The sequence below is a fragment of the Tachysurus vachellii genome, chromosome 5 (assembly GCF_030014155.1).
Source record: "Tachysurus vachellii isolate PV-2020 chromosome 5, HZAU_Pvac_v1, whole genome shotgun sequence".
Taxonomy (NCBI): domain Eukaryota; kingdom Metazoa; phylum Chordata; class Actinopteri; order Siluriformes; family Bagridae; genus Tachysurus; species Tachysurus vachellii.
This window is the reverse complement of record NC_083464.1, coordinates 15,907,515-15,927,344: the sequence shown is the minus strand read 5'-3', so window position 1 is coordinate 15,927,344 and position 19,830 is coordinate 15,907,515. Positions and strand designations below refer to the sequence as shown.

Below are 19,830 nucleotides of genomic sequence, written 5' to 3'. Positions count from 1 at the left end.
TTCACCTTAAATGCATGTAATAAACTCAGTGTGTGTCATTGTTTGTGTCCTACTTTCCACATGAACCCATCACTGTGCATTCTGCTCACAAGTGGGAATGGCATAATCAGCTCTTATTTTGACTCACAAGAGACTCTGTGATTGTGACTCATAATAAGCAGATTAGAATTGTAGAGCACTGTTCTGTGTATAGAAGAAACTAAAATGATGGCTACAGACCGAGTGTGGAGAGTGTTGTTTCTATTTGACTGAGTCAGAATAAATGTCCCTGTGAAGTCTTATCATCCTCTAAACAAGTCCCTTTTGGGCTTGGTCTCAGTGTGAATGAGGGTGTGTTTGTGTTAGCAGTGGCAGAGGGATTTAAAGGTTGCCATGTGTATTTTCTTATGCTTTCTCTCTTGAGTGGTGTGACTGAGATGGCCAATAATTAAGACTGAAATCTTTGGGGAGTTTGTAGCAGAGGCACTGGGATGTAAAATGTAATTAAAAAGGAAATATGCTCAGTCTGGTGTGTTGGTATATAGTACACCTTACCAGTGTTTGTGTGTGTGTGCTTTGAAACATTTTCCCCCTCTCTTTCTTTCTGTGCAGTCTCAGTGGGACGGCCTGACCGGACGTTTGTGTTTCAACAAAACCACTGGCCTGAGGACAGATTTTGACTTAGACATCGTAAACCTGAAGGAGGACGGCCTGGAAAAGGTGACAACTCTAATTTACTCTAATCATCTCTAATTCACACACGGCTAAAGGAGGACTTAATACTTCAATTTCTCCCATTGCTATTCAGACCTCAGACATAACTGCCTTAGGCATGATTCAGAGAGGTGTGTGAGTTGTGTTGGGATGAAGTTTAAGCAAAACAGAGCTGTATCTCATTAAATGTGATTATGAACTTGGACTTAAATGCATCTGGCAGATGATGGAACAGCAAAATGTGTGTCAGAAATGTATGTTTTGGGTTGTAAATATACTGATACTATTAATAATATACTATTTCACACCTCTATATATGACATTCTACAGTACATTTATTTTGTCAAGTACATTATGGAATCTTCCCTGTATATAAAACAGGCTATTTTAAACCAATGAATGAGTGACAGGTGTATTTCAACGATAATTTATTATATCAGAAATATATCAAAAGTGCAAAAGACTCCCTCTTTAAACAATATGGAACATTTTAGAAATTGATTTCATTTAAACATCATTTTGAACTTCCTGATTGCCCATTTGTAATAATTAGGAGTTAATTGGGAGTGCTTCTGTGACTGTAGAAAGGTACCATAATACCATAGGAAAATTCAAGCAATGTAGCCAAGGCATCAGGCAAATTTGTATACCTGCTCAAGTGTGGTTCCTCCTTAGGAATAATGTATAAACAAAATGCAAACATAAAAATCCTGGCGAACACAAACACTGAATCATTCAGGAAAGAGGCAAAAAAGGAACTCCTAGGATGAACATCCTTTGGTCTGAAAGGTTCAACTAAACCCCAAGACAACAACAAAGAAACTTTTGAAGAGGTCTGATGCATCAGGTGAAAAAATACTTTCATTCTATACACAATTCAAGGTTTATATCACCATGGTCTGAAAAGATTTGGAGGCTGAAACATGCAGATTATCATCAGCCTTTTGGTGGAGTGTTCTCTCGTCAGATTTAGCCATCAGCATTATGTATGGAGGAATTAGGATGAGGCTTTTAATATGAAGAACACAACCCCAGCTGTGATGCATTGAGTGACAGCATCATGTTGCATTGATGTTTTGCTGAAAAAGTGGTGCTCTTGAGAAAATAGATAGAGGAGGATTATTTAGAAATACTAAAGTAAGACACCAAGACCAGGAAGTTACTACTGAATCTTCCTGCAGGGCAATGGTCCTAAGGTCTTCAAGGTTGTAACAAAATGTCTTACAGCCACAGTGAAAGTAATATGGCCATCTCAAAGCCTTGACCTGAATACCATAAAAAGTTTGTGGAGTGAACTGAACATGCATGTCTGGACAAGGAGGCCCATAAACCTGACTGAGTTTGACTTGTTCGAAAAACATTTTTTGCTCGACAAAACTCCAGCATACAGTACATGTCAGAGAGCATAAAGAGCAAGCTTAACCTAATAATTTACCCTTTAGCAATGAAATAGATTGGCTGTTGAAATAACTGCTCAAGTTTGTGGATCATAAAATAAATTGGATTATGGTATCCAGTATTGTTATGTACTGTCTTTGTTAACGACAAGCAGAGCTCAGGTCGGTAGTGTTATTGTTGGCACTGAGGTGTGTAAATGTGGCTTAGGCATTAGTCCATCAAATAGCTTAAATATATTTATTAGAGAATTGAACTTTCTCTTTATTTATGTTCCTCTCAAGTTTCTCAAGTTATTGACAGGTGCCACCACAAGTGTTTCATTCAATTTCAAGCAATTAAAAAGAAATGTCAACAAACACTTACAAAGAAACTTTCACAGATTTAAAATCTATTGTTATAAGTTGTAAATAAAACCTGAAACAAATCGGTCTCTTGGCCATTATTGTGAAATGGCCTCTTTATTAATAGATAGAGTAAGTGACTTAACACAGGAAATAGTAACATGAAATGTATGGAGTTGTGAAAACTTTAATTTGGATGTCTGTAGCTTAGGAGTGTGTGAACCTTTAGCATCAAGTGCAAATAGATAATTCTCCAATTAATTAATTTTAGAATTTTTGTTCCTTTGTTTGTTCTTCTATAAGGGGAAATATCTTTATAGAAAACACTGACTGTCTTCACATTTGGTATCTCTACCTTAATTTGTGCTCAAAAAAGAACACTGACACACAAAAAAGGGACAATAATAGCATGTGCTGGACTAAGTGCTATTATATAAGATACTGAAATATTAGGGCATAAACCATATTGTTGAAATATACCAAATTTTCTCTGATTATTAAAATAATTACTAGCACTATATTACCAATATACTAGTTACATTAAATGTTTATTTCAATCTTCTAATTTATATACATCCTCATATTATTCTTTTTTGCCATCTAATCCAAGGTGGATTTACCTAACTTCCACCAGGTTCCTGATTCACATCCAGCTTGATCACTATACAGCAGTTTTCCTAAAAATGAATAAGTGAACGTATTCCTATGTTAATAATGGTTTCTGATGTTAAATTCCAGTGATCAACTGTCCCTAATGAATAGACTTCCTCTTTGATTTCTTGGATTGTCTCATTTAAATGTGTAGTTCATCAAAGTCTTGAATGCATAGTAATAGCTTCCACTGTTGTTTGGTAAATTGTGTTCTCTGTTGATGGTGTTTTATGAGAACACAATTTTATGTTGTTTTTTTTTTCTTGTTAAATAACAATCTGCATTGCAATATAATGGCACACTAAACTTCATTACTACCTAGTCTAATTTGTTATACATGCCAGAAAGCATAAAGAGCATGTCTTAACCTAATACTTTACCCTTTAGCAATGAAGCAAATTGGCTGTTGAAACAACTGCATGAGTTAGTGGATCATAAAATAAATTGGATTATGGTATCCAGCATTGTTAATTAATGTCTTTGTTAAGGACAAGCAGAGCTCAGGTCTGAAATGTTATTGTTGGCAATGAGGTGTATAAATATGGCTTAGGCATTAGTCCATCAAATAGCTTAAATACATTTACTTAGACACTTGTACTTTGTCTTAATTCATGTGCAAGTAGAATGTGAGCAGTTCCTGAACAATAATCATCTGAGTAGCATGTTAAAGGTCATGTAGACTGAGTATTTATGAGAACAGATTGTTTACAAGTAGGGTTACAGATACTACAAAGAGAAAACAGCTAAAAACAGCTCGATAATTTAACAAATAATTAATTTTTCATTAGGTTTGTGAAATTAGTGATATAAAACCCTGGATGCACTAACCAAAGGTAAAACATTAAAAGAAGAAAATAAAATAGCATTATATATATATATATATATACGTATATATATATATATATATATATATATATATATATATATATATATATATATATATATAATACCATACCAGCTATTCTTTTCATTTTACTCTTATGAGATTTTCTCTCATGCTTGGTACCATATATTTCTTTTTCATTGCTTTCTTGAATTTCTGTGAAATTAGAATACTTGGCTTAACTTGTTCTCCACCAAGCCAGTTCTTAATTTCCTGTTTCCTTTTTAAGAGAAGTTTTCTGATTGGTTAATATAGCTGAACTGTTGGCTACCGAGTGACACAACAGAAAAGCTTCCGCCCTGGGTAGAGGGAATATTATTGCTCTTTACCCTGTCAGTCCATTTGACACTAACCAATCTTATGCGTCTGTGATCCATATATGAGGGCTTTCCTCCAAGTTTATGTAGCTTCATGTGTCTTGGAGAGAGTTTATGCTAGCCTTTGTGCCTCTTCTTAGGGGAGTACAGGGAGTGCTAGTTCATGGTTTGGAATTGTCAATGAACCAATTCAGGCTATATATGTCCAACATGGAACAGTCCAACTTTTTTCTAAGAGAGTGTATTTTTGTAATAGCTATGTCTGTGGATGTTATATGGTTGATTTCTTCATATCATATCATATCATATCACAAGAGAAAAATAATGCTGACTATTTCTGCTGCTGTATGAGTGGACTTATACAGTAAGTAATCTCTTTTAATTGAATATTGGGCCACATTTGATCTCGTACTGAAATAAGATGTTTCCTAGGTGTAGTGGTTGCTCTAGATTGGCATTAGTGTGGAGGAGCTGAGGACCCTCCTGCTTTTTGTAAGTAAGTTTTACTCCAGTGCATAATCTCATATAATGAGTTGATGTTTAATTGCATCCACTTTGCACTCATGAAATGCTTGAGTGTATGAGCGCAGTGCATGGGCAGTTCTATCGACTCTGCATGTGCTGTAACTAACATGCGTGTCAAATCAAAATATCTCAGACAGACAGCACTATTTGGCCTTTATGGCATCATTTATGGTGTGTGTGTGTGTGTGTGTGTGTGTGTGTGTGTGTGTGTGTGTGTGTGTGTGTGTGAATTTGAATGAAAACAGCTCAACTTCCTGAATATGAGCAGTGTCAGGGCTGGCATGTGCTCTGTTGATCCAGGAAGGTGAAGAGCAGTGTTGCAGCTACAAATGTGTAGGCAGGGATAAATGTTGACAGCTACAGGCCCATCCACACTAATGATTTGTTCAAGAGTGGCTTCACAATGTGTACAGTTTCTGTTTCTTGCTGAAGGGAGTGCTTCTCAAAACATGCTTTATTTGTTCAGATATTTATTCTGAAAGCAGTAGGATTGCTCATGGAAGAAATGTGTATGCAGAGTAAACCATTTTTGTTAGTACTGGATGTGTCTATGTCTTTTAATTAGCTGTAAACATTCCCAAGTACAACTTCAGACAGACACTGCTTTGCTCTGAAACACATCCAGTGATTTTGAATAAACTGGATTTCTTGAATTTCTGCGCTGTGGGTAGTGAAATGCTTTGAATTTAGGTAAGGAGGAGATGTAGCCAGATAAAAAATATTGTCTGTTTCAACTTCAAAGACGTGAATGTTTGTGTCTGTGTATTATTTTCCTGTTTACTAGTATTTCTACATAAATTTCAACCAAATCTCTAGCTAAACTAAACTGCACTAAAAATGGATTTGAAATAATTGCATATGGTAATTGAAAAAAGGTTGAAAAAAATATATGGTAGTGTGTAGATAGCTAAACTGAATAAACACATAAATCTATAAACCTCCAAACTACTAAGACTAACATCTAAATTAAAAATGGAGTAAACTGGTGCTCCCTGAAGCGAAAGATTGAGCTCCTTAGTTAGAATTGTTTCTTTAAACAGAAAGCACTATTTAAGAGGGAAATAAATGTATTGCTATTTGATTAAAAATGATAATAATAAATGTCATATAGAAACTAATCAAAATCAGTTATAAGCTATATAATATATAATCAGATATAATAGTGGTTTCATGTTTACGGCTGTGAACATTGTGATTCCACAGCAAAAAACCCAAGGCTAGATTGTAGAAATAAACATTTTTTTTTTAGCTATTAGCAGTTGTAGCACTGTCACACCAATGGTACGAAAAACTCTCTGTGTTTATATGAATTTTAACTTGACACACATTAAGAAATAAAAAATGATTGACCCATTTCAGCCACAACATTACACACCTCAGCCACATCCTTATAACATGACTTCAAGCTCTTATTCACATTTATTCGTAAACAGGACATAATCACCTGTTTGCTAATAATTATCACCTGTATGTAGTTACACTACTACTCACACAACACAATCTAGTGCATGTTTACAGTACAAAGAGTCCAATCTGCTCTTATCTGCTCGTCCTGAGTTGTGTTTTCGAGCATAGCCTGCTTCACGTTACAGTTTCATATATATTTTTATAGCATTTGTCAGATGCTTTCATCCAGAGTGAACTGCAATGTAATCCTCATGCTACTACAAGTAGGTCAGTGTCTAAGAATACTATCAAGTAAAAATCCTGTTTGGGAATTAGTACAATGAGATGGTTCAGCAACAAAAACATTACAAGGTGGTGTGTTTTTTAAGGTTAATTTAATGCCATATACCCGACCGTGAACTTGAGTATTGTTACTGAGTATTGCCTCACCCTTGGATTCAGAAAAACCAGAAGACGCTTGCGTCTGTCTGTCCTCTTCGGGACAATGGGGCTACATCCAAAACCACATTCCATTGTTCTAAATAGTAGACTACTCCATATTTTATAAAGCAACAGCTGCTGGTGTAATTTTGTCACATACTATTTTGCATACTAGTATGCAAATTTTGATGTGTGCTAGTGATGAGCATGAGAAAATGAGCCATTCCAGCTATAAAGTGGCAAATAAATCCCATCAATTATACTTCAAATGCAAAACACTCCATAGTCTCTGAAGCAAGTTTGCTTTTTGTTGGTCTTCCAACTGCTTTTCCATCTCCTCACATGCTCTGCACATTGCATTCCTCTTAAGACAGCTAACATATCAGTACAAATGCAATCAGCTGAATGGCTTCTGGTTTATGACATGAAAGATTCAGCAAATTTGTGTTTGAAACAGCAGGTTACAAAGGAACGAGATCATAGATGTCCGCTTGGATGTGTAAAAACGTCTGCCATTGTTAAGGAGGCTCTTTGAAAGCTAATAACCCTCAACATTTTAGACTTGTTTAATGCAGAGTGGTGAAAAAAAGTACAGTGGCATTATATTTAAGTGAAAGTGTAGTTTATGTGTCAAAATCCTACTCAATTAAAATGTGAGATATCCAGCCAAAAATGTATTCAAGTAAAACAATTTGCTACAATTAGTACTGGAGCATTAACAAAAACAATAAGTCAGTGTTTTTAACTGTGAAAAATAATTAATGCCATGTTTTTTTTAACTTATCTATAAAGTATATATGTACCAGTAAATAATAATAATAATAATAACAACAACAACAACAACAACAACAATAATAATAATAATAATTTAAAAGTAAAATATCATTTAAATAACCAATATTTACAATTAGCTAGAATTTGTCTCTCTGCTTAGTCAGTTACATGAACTACTGGAACTGATGCTAGATTAACCTAATGTTAGTAAATGAACAAGCTAACTTATTTAAATATTCCCAGTAACAATTTGCAAATTTGTGAAACCTAGTTGGTGTTCATGCTCTCTAGCAAGTCAAAGGAGACACCTCATTTTATCATTGTAAGAATTTATAACACAATTCTTTGGTTGCGCTAGCATATTGAAATATTTTTTCAAATGTAATACTTCAGTCCTGTGGATTGTCCTTCTTCCACCCCACATGGATAGCTATAGCACTACCTAAATTGTGTCACATGAATATGTTACTTCTACTGGGAAATTGGCACCATTCCTTGACTGGAACCTGTAAAAATGTAAATAAAACATGTATTCGATTGAAGTATAGTATATAGTCATTGGATGAATGAGAAAAGAAGAAACCTTTGAAATTGTTTTGATATAATTTATTAAATTAAATGTGCAATTATTCAGTTCCAAATAACACTTAGGTAAAGTTTGGATATCCCCAAAATAATAATTAAGTATAGTAATCAAGTCATTTAAGTATTATGTAGCCCTAACTTTATAAATATTTACTGACTTGTAGTCAGTCCAATCTGCATGTGAGATGTAGAGGCAGAAAAAGTCACCTATCAAAAATGTTTAGCTTAAAATTTATGTTTTTAAATCTATATAAGATGTTCTAGTAAGAACTCAACTTTCTTTTTTTTTTTTTATGCAGGCCTTCCAAAGACACCAAAATATTTAAAAATATGCATGAAAATACTGATATAGCATTAAGCATTTAGGCATTTCACTTCCTGAACTAATGACTCATTAGAGTTTGTGTGATCATTTGTCAAGTGTTGCTTGAGAAAATAACCCAGCCATTTTACAGACTAGAGTAAGCTTCTACATTTAGATGAATATTTAAAATACACGTCTTCAGTGTAAGTTGACTTAAGACAGAAAGTAACAGTTGCTAAAATGACATTTGCATTCAGGAGTGGTATAGACAAACTGCAGAGAAATCTTTCTTAAAGACAATAAAACAGGTATCAATGAGTAATGGATGCATTGGTAATTTCTAGCTTTGCCTTTTGTTCACAATTTTCTCTTCTGAAATTGAATTGGAAAGCAATTTCCTTTGCTTGGATTGCTCCTTCTCTGGTCATAATGAGTTTGCAGGGCCTGGCTCCTTATAGTGCCTCCCCCTGACCTCATAGCATATAGGTGACATAGGCAATCAGCTAATGCCATTGGATGAGCTCAGCAGGCCCCACTAATGCAGCACCGTGGGCTATTGGGAACATAAGAATTGCACAGGCAAGTGCAGTGCACTTAGGCTACACAATTTTCATCTTCTGCAGGTGGGAAAGTGGAGTGCTTCAGGAGGCCTGAACATCACAGAGCTCCCTAAGAGGAATGGCATGAACATCACTGACTCACTCTCCAACCGCTCTCTGGTCATCACTACAATACTGGTAAGGTCACACAAGCACCGAAAAACAAATTCCCCACTTTTTCTATTCTCTCTTCTCTGTCTTACTGCTGATGGTTACAATAATTTTACAATCCAAAAGGCAGACAACATTAGTAGGTAGTATTTTACTGTATAACACATAACAATGACATATTCAACTAAAACAGTTAGATCTTTAAGTCCTCGATGTCCTTTTCAGGCCAAAATGCATGTTAAAGTTAGCTTAAAAAGTTGATTTGTGCATTAGCATTTCCAGCCTTAGATACAAATTCCTTTTGATGAATGTGGGTACCAGAAAATATATGCCACATACTGTAGACAAAGAGTGGCATGATTTAAAATAAAAAAGATGTTGCATTCCATTACACAGATGCTTTTGACACTGTGTTTGTGCTTCTCATTTAAAGGAGAGCTGGTTTTGACAAGCTGTCACTGAGATGTTGAACTAAAGCAGTATTTATGGGCTGTATTTGAGCAGGAAAATGATTTAACAACACAGATAAACACTGACATTAGTCTTAGATTATAAAGTAACACTTAAATCTGTGCTTTTGTGGTGCTGTCTACAGCAGTCCCTTGATCTGCATAAATAAATGAACAACTTTTTCTCCTTACATTTTTTGACAGCTGATTTTTTAGTTATTTATCTTAATTCAATTGAATTTTAAATGTGTAGTATATTTAACAATGATTGTTATCATAAAGCAGCTTTACAGAGATCCAGATATAGATTTAGGTTCCTAGTAAGCAAGCCAAGAGCAACAGTGCTAAGGAAAAACATCCAGAGACAACATAAAGAAGGAACCAAGATGAAATGGGAAGCCATCCTTATCTAGGAAATGCAAATAGTGAGATTATAAATCATTGCACTTACACATTTGTGTTCTACACAATTAAAGTGTGACGTGTTTGTGTGAATATGCTGATGGGTCCTGGGTGTTTAATCATGTGTAATTTAAGAACATCTATGTTTTGGATGTCAGAATAAAATCTAGAACATATGATGATGAACCATAGCTGATTCAGAGAGCCATATAGAGTATATAATCTTTCATAGACTTTTGCTGTGAATATTTCTTAGTCATCCCGAAGATCAGACATTCACTATTTGTTTTTTTTATATAATTCTGTTTGAAGTGCTTTTATTGTGTGTGTGTGTGTGTGTGTGTGTGTGTGTGTGTGTGTGTGTGTGTGTGTGTGTGTGTGTGTGTGTGTGTGTGTGAATAGCTACAGTAGTTTACAGTAGTGTTTGTTCTGTCAGCTTCAGGAACCTCTTTAGCTGCAAATGAAAAAGGGCAATGTTTATACTTCAGTACATAATATCTAAATATTTTTTTAAATCACAGGTTATCATTTACATTGTTCTTTACAAATCTAGTTTACATTGTTTTTCACAAATAAAGTCAAAGCTTAAATGTGACTGTTCACCCACCAAGCAGTTTTATTACAAGCATTCAGCCAGGTTTTGTCACTTATAGCTCATGATGGCCAGGCTGTCATGAAAGCCACTACAGAAATCCACATCCTGGCAGAAACCTAGCCAGCATAAGACATGTGGAGGCAAAACACGACTGATCATGTGGCAGGTCATAAAGCTTTCATATCCTACTGACTCACCAACACACAAATATGGCACCAGGCATTTTTCGTGTCAGACCTGGCACTCTGAAAAGAGATTAAGATATTTGATGTAGTTTCCCTGCACACATTGTTTTCACTCCATTGGCTATAACTGTTTCTCTTTTCCTCACACCCTATTCTTAAGTAAACCCAAGCAGAGCGAGAGGGAAGGATAGAGAGAAAGAGAGAGAGAGACAGAGAGAGAGAGAGAGAGAGAGAGAGAGATAGGCAAAGCAAGAGAAGCAGCTTTTACAGCTTTGATATGAGTCCAAACCTTGGGGAATTTCACATATTAGGATGCAGAGAACAGATGGTAATGACTTTTTTCTGCAACACACAAACTTTTTGATCAAGATAATTGGACAACTTATACAAAGTTTTCCTTGGAGTTGGCTGACTTCAGTTTTAATATAAATCCCATTATAGTCAAGAACTCATTGGCTATTATTTATTTAACAGTGTGTTAGTTTCAATCATCCATAGTCCTAAATTAGAAAATGGTCACAGGCAAACAACAGCCTTCCAAAGCAAACAGAATGACAGACATTCTATGTAATATCCACCATTAGAATGAAAGAATAATGATTTCCTCCTTAATGAGCCATAAATGTGAACATGCTATTATAATATGCATGATATGGTCCTTAATTACTAACTTACACTATTAACAAAAATAAAATGAAATGTAGTCCATTATGACAGAGTAGACTAAGACAAAAGATGCAACATCCAGGTACGTTAAAAATTAATTTTCAATAGCTGGACCATGTAGTTATAAAGTGTAACAAATAGTGAAATGGTGAAGAGATTTCATTTATAAAGTGCTGACAAAAATGATTTCCTCAAGCTTGAAAAAGCTTGTATTGTCATTTCTCCAGACAGAGTCATTTTACTGAAACTGTCTTACTAAGATTATCAGTAACATTGTTGATGACATTATGAGCATGTTCATTTTCATTGCAGCATTCTGTTCCTAATCAAGGATTTATACGACCCAAATAATGAGCTTCTGGTGAAGTATTACACGGCTATAAAGATTCAGGGCTCAGCCCATAAACTACATGAGTCTCTGAAACAATTTATGAAAACATATGAGGGGAAGTAGAACTTGAGGGTTGTAACTGTTTACAGTGGATTTTGTTTAACACCAATTAAAAACATCAAAAAAGAATAACCAAAAATAGTTTACTCTAATAAATATGAGTGCAGAGGTCAGTACTTTATGGTGTATATGCAAATATATTAATTGAGCTCCCTAAGTGTGATTTACCTAAGCTTACATTTGTGCAAGCCCATTTTTTCCATTTAAAGGCACAATAATAAATCTATTGTTTTCTTTTAGATTTGTGCATTTGTATGTCTGCATCTCTTAAAATAAGAGCATTTCTCAAAAAACGTTTCCATTAACTGGCTTTGCTGCACTTGTTAACATTAACAAACCATAAACCTTAAAGCATTAATAAACCATAAGTAAGGCTAATATATGTATGTAAGCATGTACTGTATGTAGGTAACAAGGTTACTGGGGTTCAAACCTAAACATGGCTTACATAAATTAAAAAAAGAAATTCATTATTACAAGTTCATAAATGTTGAAAATACTCCAGGTAAAAATATTAGAAATTGATTTTTAGCCTCACTTCTGAATGTTTTCCACAAACATATTTGTTAAAATGTTGTTTCAATATAAATCATTGTGGATATCATTTTTCTCAGTGATGGCATTACTGCAAGTGTTGAGTATTAGGGTTATTTGTTTAGATAGAAGTATTAGTTACTTTATTGTGGATTTTAATAAATTAGGTCTGTAATTTTAACAAAGCTAAACTGAATTATGTAAACGTATATTGGCTTTGAATTCTCTGAAGCTCCCTGTTAGACCATTCACTTTCTCTCAATTATGTGTGTGCTTGCCAGTAAGAGAAAAAGCTGACCTCACCACCACGTTTCATTTGATGCTTTGTATCTGCACAGGAGGAACCATATGTCATGCTTAAGAAGTCTGACAAGGCACTTGTTGGAAATGACCGCTTCGAGGGCTTCTGCATTGACCTGCTGAAGGAACTGGCTGGTATTCTGGGGTTTTCTTATGATATCCGTTTAGTGCCTGATGGCAAATATGGCTTCCAGGATGACAAGGGGCAATGGAATGGCATCATAAGAGAGCTTATGGAGCATGTAAGTACTGTATAAGTTGACTTTAACTCCATCCACACTAGTAACACAATAAGCATTTAAAACCTTTAATAAATTTAGAGCAATACAATAACAAAAAAAAATAAAAATTCTGAAAGTAAACATCACTGTGTGATTCTACTGAATATGAATATTATGAATAGTATGAATATTATATAAATGATATATTATGACCAAATCATGCCTCAAATGAGCAAAATGAGGTAAATGTTGAAAATTGTCATATTAATATGAAACAAAAATGTGTTTTTAGTACTTTCAGTATTTGTTGCATTCCATCTATTAATGAGTTCCAAAATAACACACGAGTTTGGACTTTGTTACACCACATACGCATGGATTACTTTGGTACAAAACCTATTACTGATCAGCAAATTTCTATTGCTTATGGTTAAATAAACACGTTTTTTTTTTGTTTAATGTACATAAGACAAGCTTTTGTTATAACAGTCCTTCTTACTAAACCCCTTTTTTCTCACTTGTAATGTGACAAAATTTGTCAAAACTGTATTGCCAGAATGTCAGCTTGTAATGTAACTGAAACACTGAAAATCATGAAATCTTTCTGGGGTCAGGAAGCTTACTGACTTTTAAACAGCATCCAAAACCCTGGGAACTCCTTCACTAAGTGTCATATAAATGCCCTGGTGTGCCAATGAATTGTTGCTTTAGGTTGAGAGGATATTATAAATAGAACAGGGGAGTCCAAACTTATTCTGCCTTCATGTGCCATCAGTATTGTCCTTCATCATGATCACATGCTCTATTGTTTTTTTTTTTTTTTTTTTCTTTAACTTTCAATAGGACATTATAACACATATCAATCACTTAGCTAGCTTGCTGATGATGATGGGTTTCTGGTCAAATGCAAGTAAAAAAAAAAAGCACAACATGCATAGAAAGGTCGCTGATGCCGCATAAATTAATATGAGCACAAAGGAAAGTGCCAAAAAATCTAAATTATCAGTGCATTTCCCCTTCCTAATTTTGACTTGAGGGAAAATTCATGTGCTACTTCCTTGTGGGAAACTCGATTTTTATAATTTTGATAGCATGTAAAGGTAGCATTATCCGGAAAGGGCTGGTGTGTGTGTGTGTGCAGGTTTTCATTCCAACCAAGCAGAAGCCACACCTATGTGTATTGAAAGCCAAGATTAACTGATTAAACAGATGCAATCAGGTGTGGAATTAAAACCTGCACCCACACTGACCATTTGCAGATAAGACTGGACACCCATACACTATAGTAGTAATACGATCCTACTGTTTATTTAAACTCTGAACTACTGTCAGACCTGTGTACAAATTAATGCAGGACTTCATGCTGCGGTATACTGTGATTTAACAAATGTAAAAATTTATTTCAGTGAAATTCCTCCCTAAAAGTTACAAAGCTGTGGAGTATGTAGGTAAAGAATCTCTATGTCCTATAGGGTATGCATACTCCTGAGTAACAAATGAGCAAGTAACATAGCAGCAGATGCACACTGACCAGACAATGCTCTATCAGCTGCAACTTCAAGATACTTAAGATTGCTGCTGTTAACCAGGACCACACCCTGCCTCTCTTATTTATTTATTTTATTTATTTAGGAGACAGAGCTGGCACTACTGATTTGGCATTTACGAAATGTCTCTCCTTCGCCTCACCTTCCTAGATTTACACAGGAGAGTTATAATAGCTTAAGTGGCATTTAGTGGACAAAGTCATAAGGTGGGAGTCAACGGCATGGAGTTGCAAGGGCTGAGAGAGGTGAGCTACTGCTGCAGCACTTAATCATCCCATGCGCTTTGGCCAGATCCGGTCTGATAACAGTCACCTTGAGGGAACAAAGACATTATTGCTGGTGCAGACAAAGGTAGAGGTGTGTGTGCCTGTGTCCACTACAGGCTGCTATTTAGGCTTCGGCATAAATATAAAGGCAGTAAAGTGCCATCTGATCAGAAATTAAGATACAGAATGGACAGCTGGTGCTGATATTAACGTCACCATAAGTTAAATTTGGATCTTGACAGCATGCTTATGGTTGTAATGAGATATATTTATTACCAGAATGAGTTTAAATTTCATACATACCATAAAACTGGTGACAGGAGTTATTAGCGTATTTTTGCATGTGCCTTGTAACATCTGTTGAATTATGAAATATACAGATTTCAATGTTTCATAAGCAAAATAAATTTGCTAGATAACTCCTTGCTTTTCACTTGTGTTTTTGAACATATCCAACCATCAGTTTAGTCCCATTTCCAAAATTGTTTCATAATTCTAGCAGCTCATCCGGCTCTAGTATTCTTAGCCTTTATCAGCAGAAGCCTTGTGAGGTATCGAAGGCGCCATGTGTATTTTTACGTGCTCCATTTCATGGCTGAGTGCATTTCTCACCACTGTCTACATAGATAAGCTGATCTGAATCATTTCCAAACTAAGGAAATTGACCTGAAGTTGCCTCAGGAGGTAGATAGTTCTCATGTCAGGCAAATCAAAGTAACAAAGAAGAAGATGCTATTGGACACGTTTTTTTTTTTTTTTTTTTTTTTTTTTTTTTGAATGTGGCAGGTAGAATTTTAGATTCTGTTAATGACCAATAATGTTGGAGTAGCTTTTCATGATTTTCATGATCTGCTTTCTTGGTAATGGATTGAGAAGGGTCCTCTACATAGTTATAAGCACCATTAAACTAACCATCAATAAACCACTTTCTTTTTGGCACTACAAATGCACATGCTTCTCATTTTAGAAGCAGCACTGTGTGGTCTGAGGGTCCTTGCTCATGACATGCATTAAAAAGAAGAGAAGCATTATTAATGGAGGCTGTCATATGTATTCATCAGCACAATTTATATTCATTAAGTACATTCTGGTGACACAATTTTTTTTCGTGCTCAATAACTGCATGCTACAGTATGCTTACTAGGAACCTGCATGCAGGGGCTCGTAGCTTGAATACAACAAGCAAAATGTTTAGTCTGTTGTTTCTACTTGATAATAAAGTGGCACGAAGGCATGGGGCCATACATCCAAACTGGCATTCTACAAGCTCACATAAATCATAGTTTCATTAGTGAATTACAAAGCACCCTTAGCCCAGCACATTTATTTAACCATATCACACTCTTGTTGGTTCATTAAAGTAAGTCAGACCTCTGTCCTCATCTTTATAGTTTGTCACACAGAGAAACAAACTGAAGGTTATCAAAAAAATGGCACATACAAAAAGAACATGCACAGTTAATTTGACTACTTGTCATCCTCTCAGTTTAATAGAAGATAAATCCCTTTTCCTTGAAAGATTTACAGTGGTTTAAGTATGTGTGAAAAAATACAGAGCTTAATGGTGTGTAAAAAGGCTTTTGTACAATGTTAGACCTTTCTTGTTCTCCAGCACATGATCACAAACCCGCAAGCCAAAGGGCATGGTGTGCAAGGTGCTAAGTAACACAGCAGGCCTTGTTAAAGTATGATACAATAGATGATGGTATTTGTATGGATTATTAGTGATAATATTGACATTACTCACCACTGGATGCAAAGATCAGTCTGCAGCAGTGCACTATAGCAAATTATCTTGTGCTTTCAATGCAAATTACACTCAGTGATGTGATTCTCAGTGGGACACTGCTGGAGTAGATGATGCTGGTTTGACCATTCCTTGTCCTACAGCAGTCCGAGAAGTGTCACTAGTGACAACCGAGCAGGCCTGCGGGCTGGTCAGCTGCATACACAGCAGGTTTGGTTGCATAGCTGTGGTAAGCCAAACTAAAGATGGAAATTAGTGTGTACTTTATGTAAATATTAGATGAGTTCTCACTAGGCTCACCGTTTGACTGACATTTTCTCCACTTGTCCTCCCTCCTTTATTTTCTCTCTCACTCCTCCTGTGTATCCTCTCACTCTGCCACTATTTCTGGATGGTTGGCAGGTATTTAGCTACCATTGTGGTAAAAACAGGTTTTACTAATCCAGACAACTGCATGCTGCTTCATGCCATTTTCTCTGCCAGCCAGCACTCATACTTCAAATGGCCAAAACTAAAACCTGAAGAAACAGGGGAAGTAAAATAACACAATGACAGCAAATACATTCTATGCTCCAAAAGAGGCCATTGCAGTGAATTGAAATGTCAAATAGAGGCAAGATAGAGAAACAGTGGTATTGTTGTACTTCAGTAATGGGAAAAAGTGTCCCCTGTAATGAAAATGGTTCATTTTCAAATGTTTCTAATGCAATATTTGGTACAAGCAAGTCTCGCACTACTTCCTTCGTGCTGTAGTAGGAGGAGGTCTGAACTCTTTTGTGATTCCATCATGTTAGGGGAAAGAAGCAGCCAAGCGTGAACCAAGCAGCTGGTTTCATTAACCTCCTGTCCAACCCAGGAGAGAGGGAAGCAGGGCGAGGCGATGTAAATGGTGACCTTCTAAATATGCAGCTAGACACGTGCCACTGAATGGTTCCCTGCGCGTGCAATTTATAGACAAGGCAAAAAAAAAGCAATAGTTGGGGAAACTAGGCCATTCAAGTCAACAGTTGAATCTTCTTGGCAAACCTGACTGTGATAGCCTTCGGGGACAGATTTGCTGATGCTTTGTTGACGTTTGGTGCAACATACCAAAGAGACCTTTGTTCATTCAACTCAGCTATTGCATACTTATTAGGTTACATTGTTTATTAGGTAGAATATAAAATAATAATGACATCATTTAGATTTAAGCATCTAAAATAATAGATTATTGAAACACTTTGCATAACAAACTTACAATATAAAGAATATAAAGAATATTGTACATAGTGTTCATTTAGTTTTTTCTCCCTTGTGCTTAGAGAGCAGATTTGGCTGTAGCTCCCCTTACCATCACCTTTGTGAGAGAGAAAGTGATCGACTTCTCAAAGCCATTCCTGAACACAGGGATCAGCATCCTTTTCCGCCGTCCAAACAATACCAACACCGGCTTCTTCTCCTTCCTCAAGCCTATGACCCCAGATATCTGGGTCTACATTCTGCTGGCCTACCTTGGTGTTAGCTGCGTGCTGTTTGTCATTGCCAGGTGAGTGATATCTAAAAGTAGTATATGACTTTTCAAATACCTTGGTGGAAGAGATTTGAATTCAGAGAAGCAACCTAATGCGTAAATTCCCGTCGTTCTTCTGCACTGAAGTGCTCAGGAAATGGATGTGCCGTAACCCCCACACACCGGAGTGACCATTGTTGCTGACTCATTGAGCAGTGCTTGAGTTAATTTTGGAGGAAATGAGTCCTTGGCTGGACTGCAAGTTTCAAGACGAGGCAGCTGCTCTCATCAGCTCCTTTTCTGTCTTCCGATATGTTTCCTTTCAGTACTCTTGTGAAAAGCTGTAAATACAGTTTAAGCAGGAGTGGCTTTCTTTCATCTGCTTTGCTATTAGATAGCCAGTAGTCTCAATTTCCAGTCAGTAATAGTGCCTAGGACACCGCCGCACTGGTGAGACCTAGCATAAAATAGAAGTCACTTATTTTCTTGAAGTAAATATAAAATTATGAATTTAAATTCTTATTAACTTATTTAGAAGTTTAATGACACACACAGACACACACAGACACAAAAAACACAGAAACAATGTCAAAGAAATGGTTTAAGTGTGTATATATAAACAATTGCAAATCCTTAGATTTTTGTCTACATTTTAAAGGAATGTAATGAATTCATGTATTAGTAATGCTTACATATTGATGTCATTTGTATTTGCTAATGATCAATCCAGAGCCTATCCCAGCAAACACTAGGTGTAAGGAGGGCAAATTTATGCCAGATGGGATGCTAATCCAGTGCAGGGTACCAGGCACACATACAGTACATTCACACTGACTCATGGGGACCAGGCACACACACTTCACACATTATTCACTCATGCACACCCATGGACAATTTAGCATAGCCAGTGCCCCTGTTTTAGGGAAACCCCAGAGAACTCATTGAAAATCCATGCATAATCACAAAAGTAAATAAATAAACAAATTTTAACAAACTGAGCTTTCTAAGAATTCAGCATAGTGGTGGAATCCATCACTGCAACACTTCAGAAAATATACATTTAAAATTTGAGGAAAAAAGATTAAAAATGCCTATGGAATACAGATTAAATTTTAAGACTTCAATATCTCACTAGTGTGGATAAGCACTTACGCTCCATCAATAGTGGAATAATGGACATGTCCTCTCTCTGCCTTTTCCTGCCCTTATCTGCACAAAAACCTGCACATTGGCCCAAGTTTCAATTTTCTGAGATCTGCTGCTTCAGGTGACTCTATACAGTCTGTGGCATAGAGACAGAGGAGGAAGAGAACAAATGACAATTCCTTTTTTTAATCAAAACCTACAGAGCCCTGGAGAAACAATGAAAACAAAAATAAAAATAAATAAATCAATATAACTTGTCACTTTAATCATGCTCTTAATGTTTGTATTTCAAGTTCTCACAAAATTACAATTTTGCCCACATTTTGGTTCATTTCTGGTCTGTTCTAAAGATAACATGCTCATGGAGCACTTTGTATACGTTAATTTATAGCTGTTCAATCTCCAACTGTCTGCAATGGATTCACTATAAATTCAGTGACTCGATCCAAATGAGCATTTTGACGATGGTAAACCCACGCACACTTGATACCCTCATTAGAGACCTTATGTGCAGAATAGTGCCAAGGGAGGCAAGTACTCTCAGTATGTCTCCATAACGAACCTCAGAGATAAAGCTATACTTTAATTATTATAGAAAATTTAAAGAATATCTATCCATGATGGAGACTTAGGTAGTACATCTGAGCTTTAGCACAGCTGAGGCAGATGAGTGCTTGGGCACCTTATCCATTAGACTATATTGTGGGCAAATTAGAGTAGTGTGCAAAATAACCAAAAAAAGAATTCAAAAAAGCAAACTGAGAGGATAAATGGAGTAAATTCTGTATAAGCATTACATTTTAGTCTCTTAAACTAAATTGTGT

The 19,830-nt window shown here is 35.9% G+C and overlaps 1 protein-coding gene across 2 annotated transcripts in view; it reads left to right on the top strand.

Annotated features, from left to right (window-relative positions):
• The window catches only part of grik3 (glutamate ionotropic receptor kainate type subunit 3), an 81,475-nt gene that overhangs the window by 46,602 nt on the left and 15,043 nt on the right, over window positions 1–19,830 (top strand). For both annotated transcript variants that reach the window (XM_060869990.1, XM_060869989.1), the window contains 4 exons: window positions 592–699; window positions 8,922–9,035; window positions 12,629–12,832; window positions 17,673–17,896. In XM_060869990.1, coding sequence (XP_060725973.1) covers window positions 592–699; window positions 8,922–9,035; window positions 12,629–12,832; window positions 17,673–17,896 — 650 coding nt within the window. The remainder of the gene's footprint in view (window positions 1–591; window positions 700–8,921; window positions 9,036–12,628; window positions 12,833–17,672; window positions 17,897–19,830) is intronic.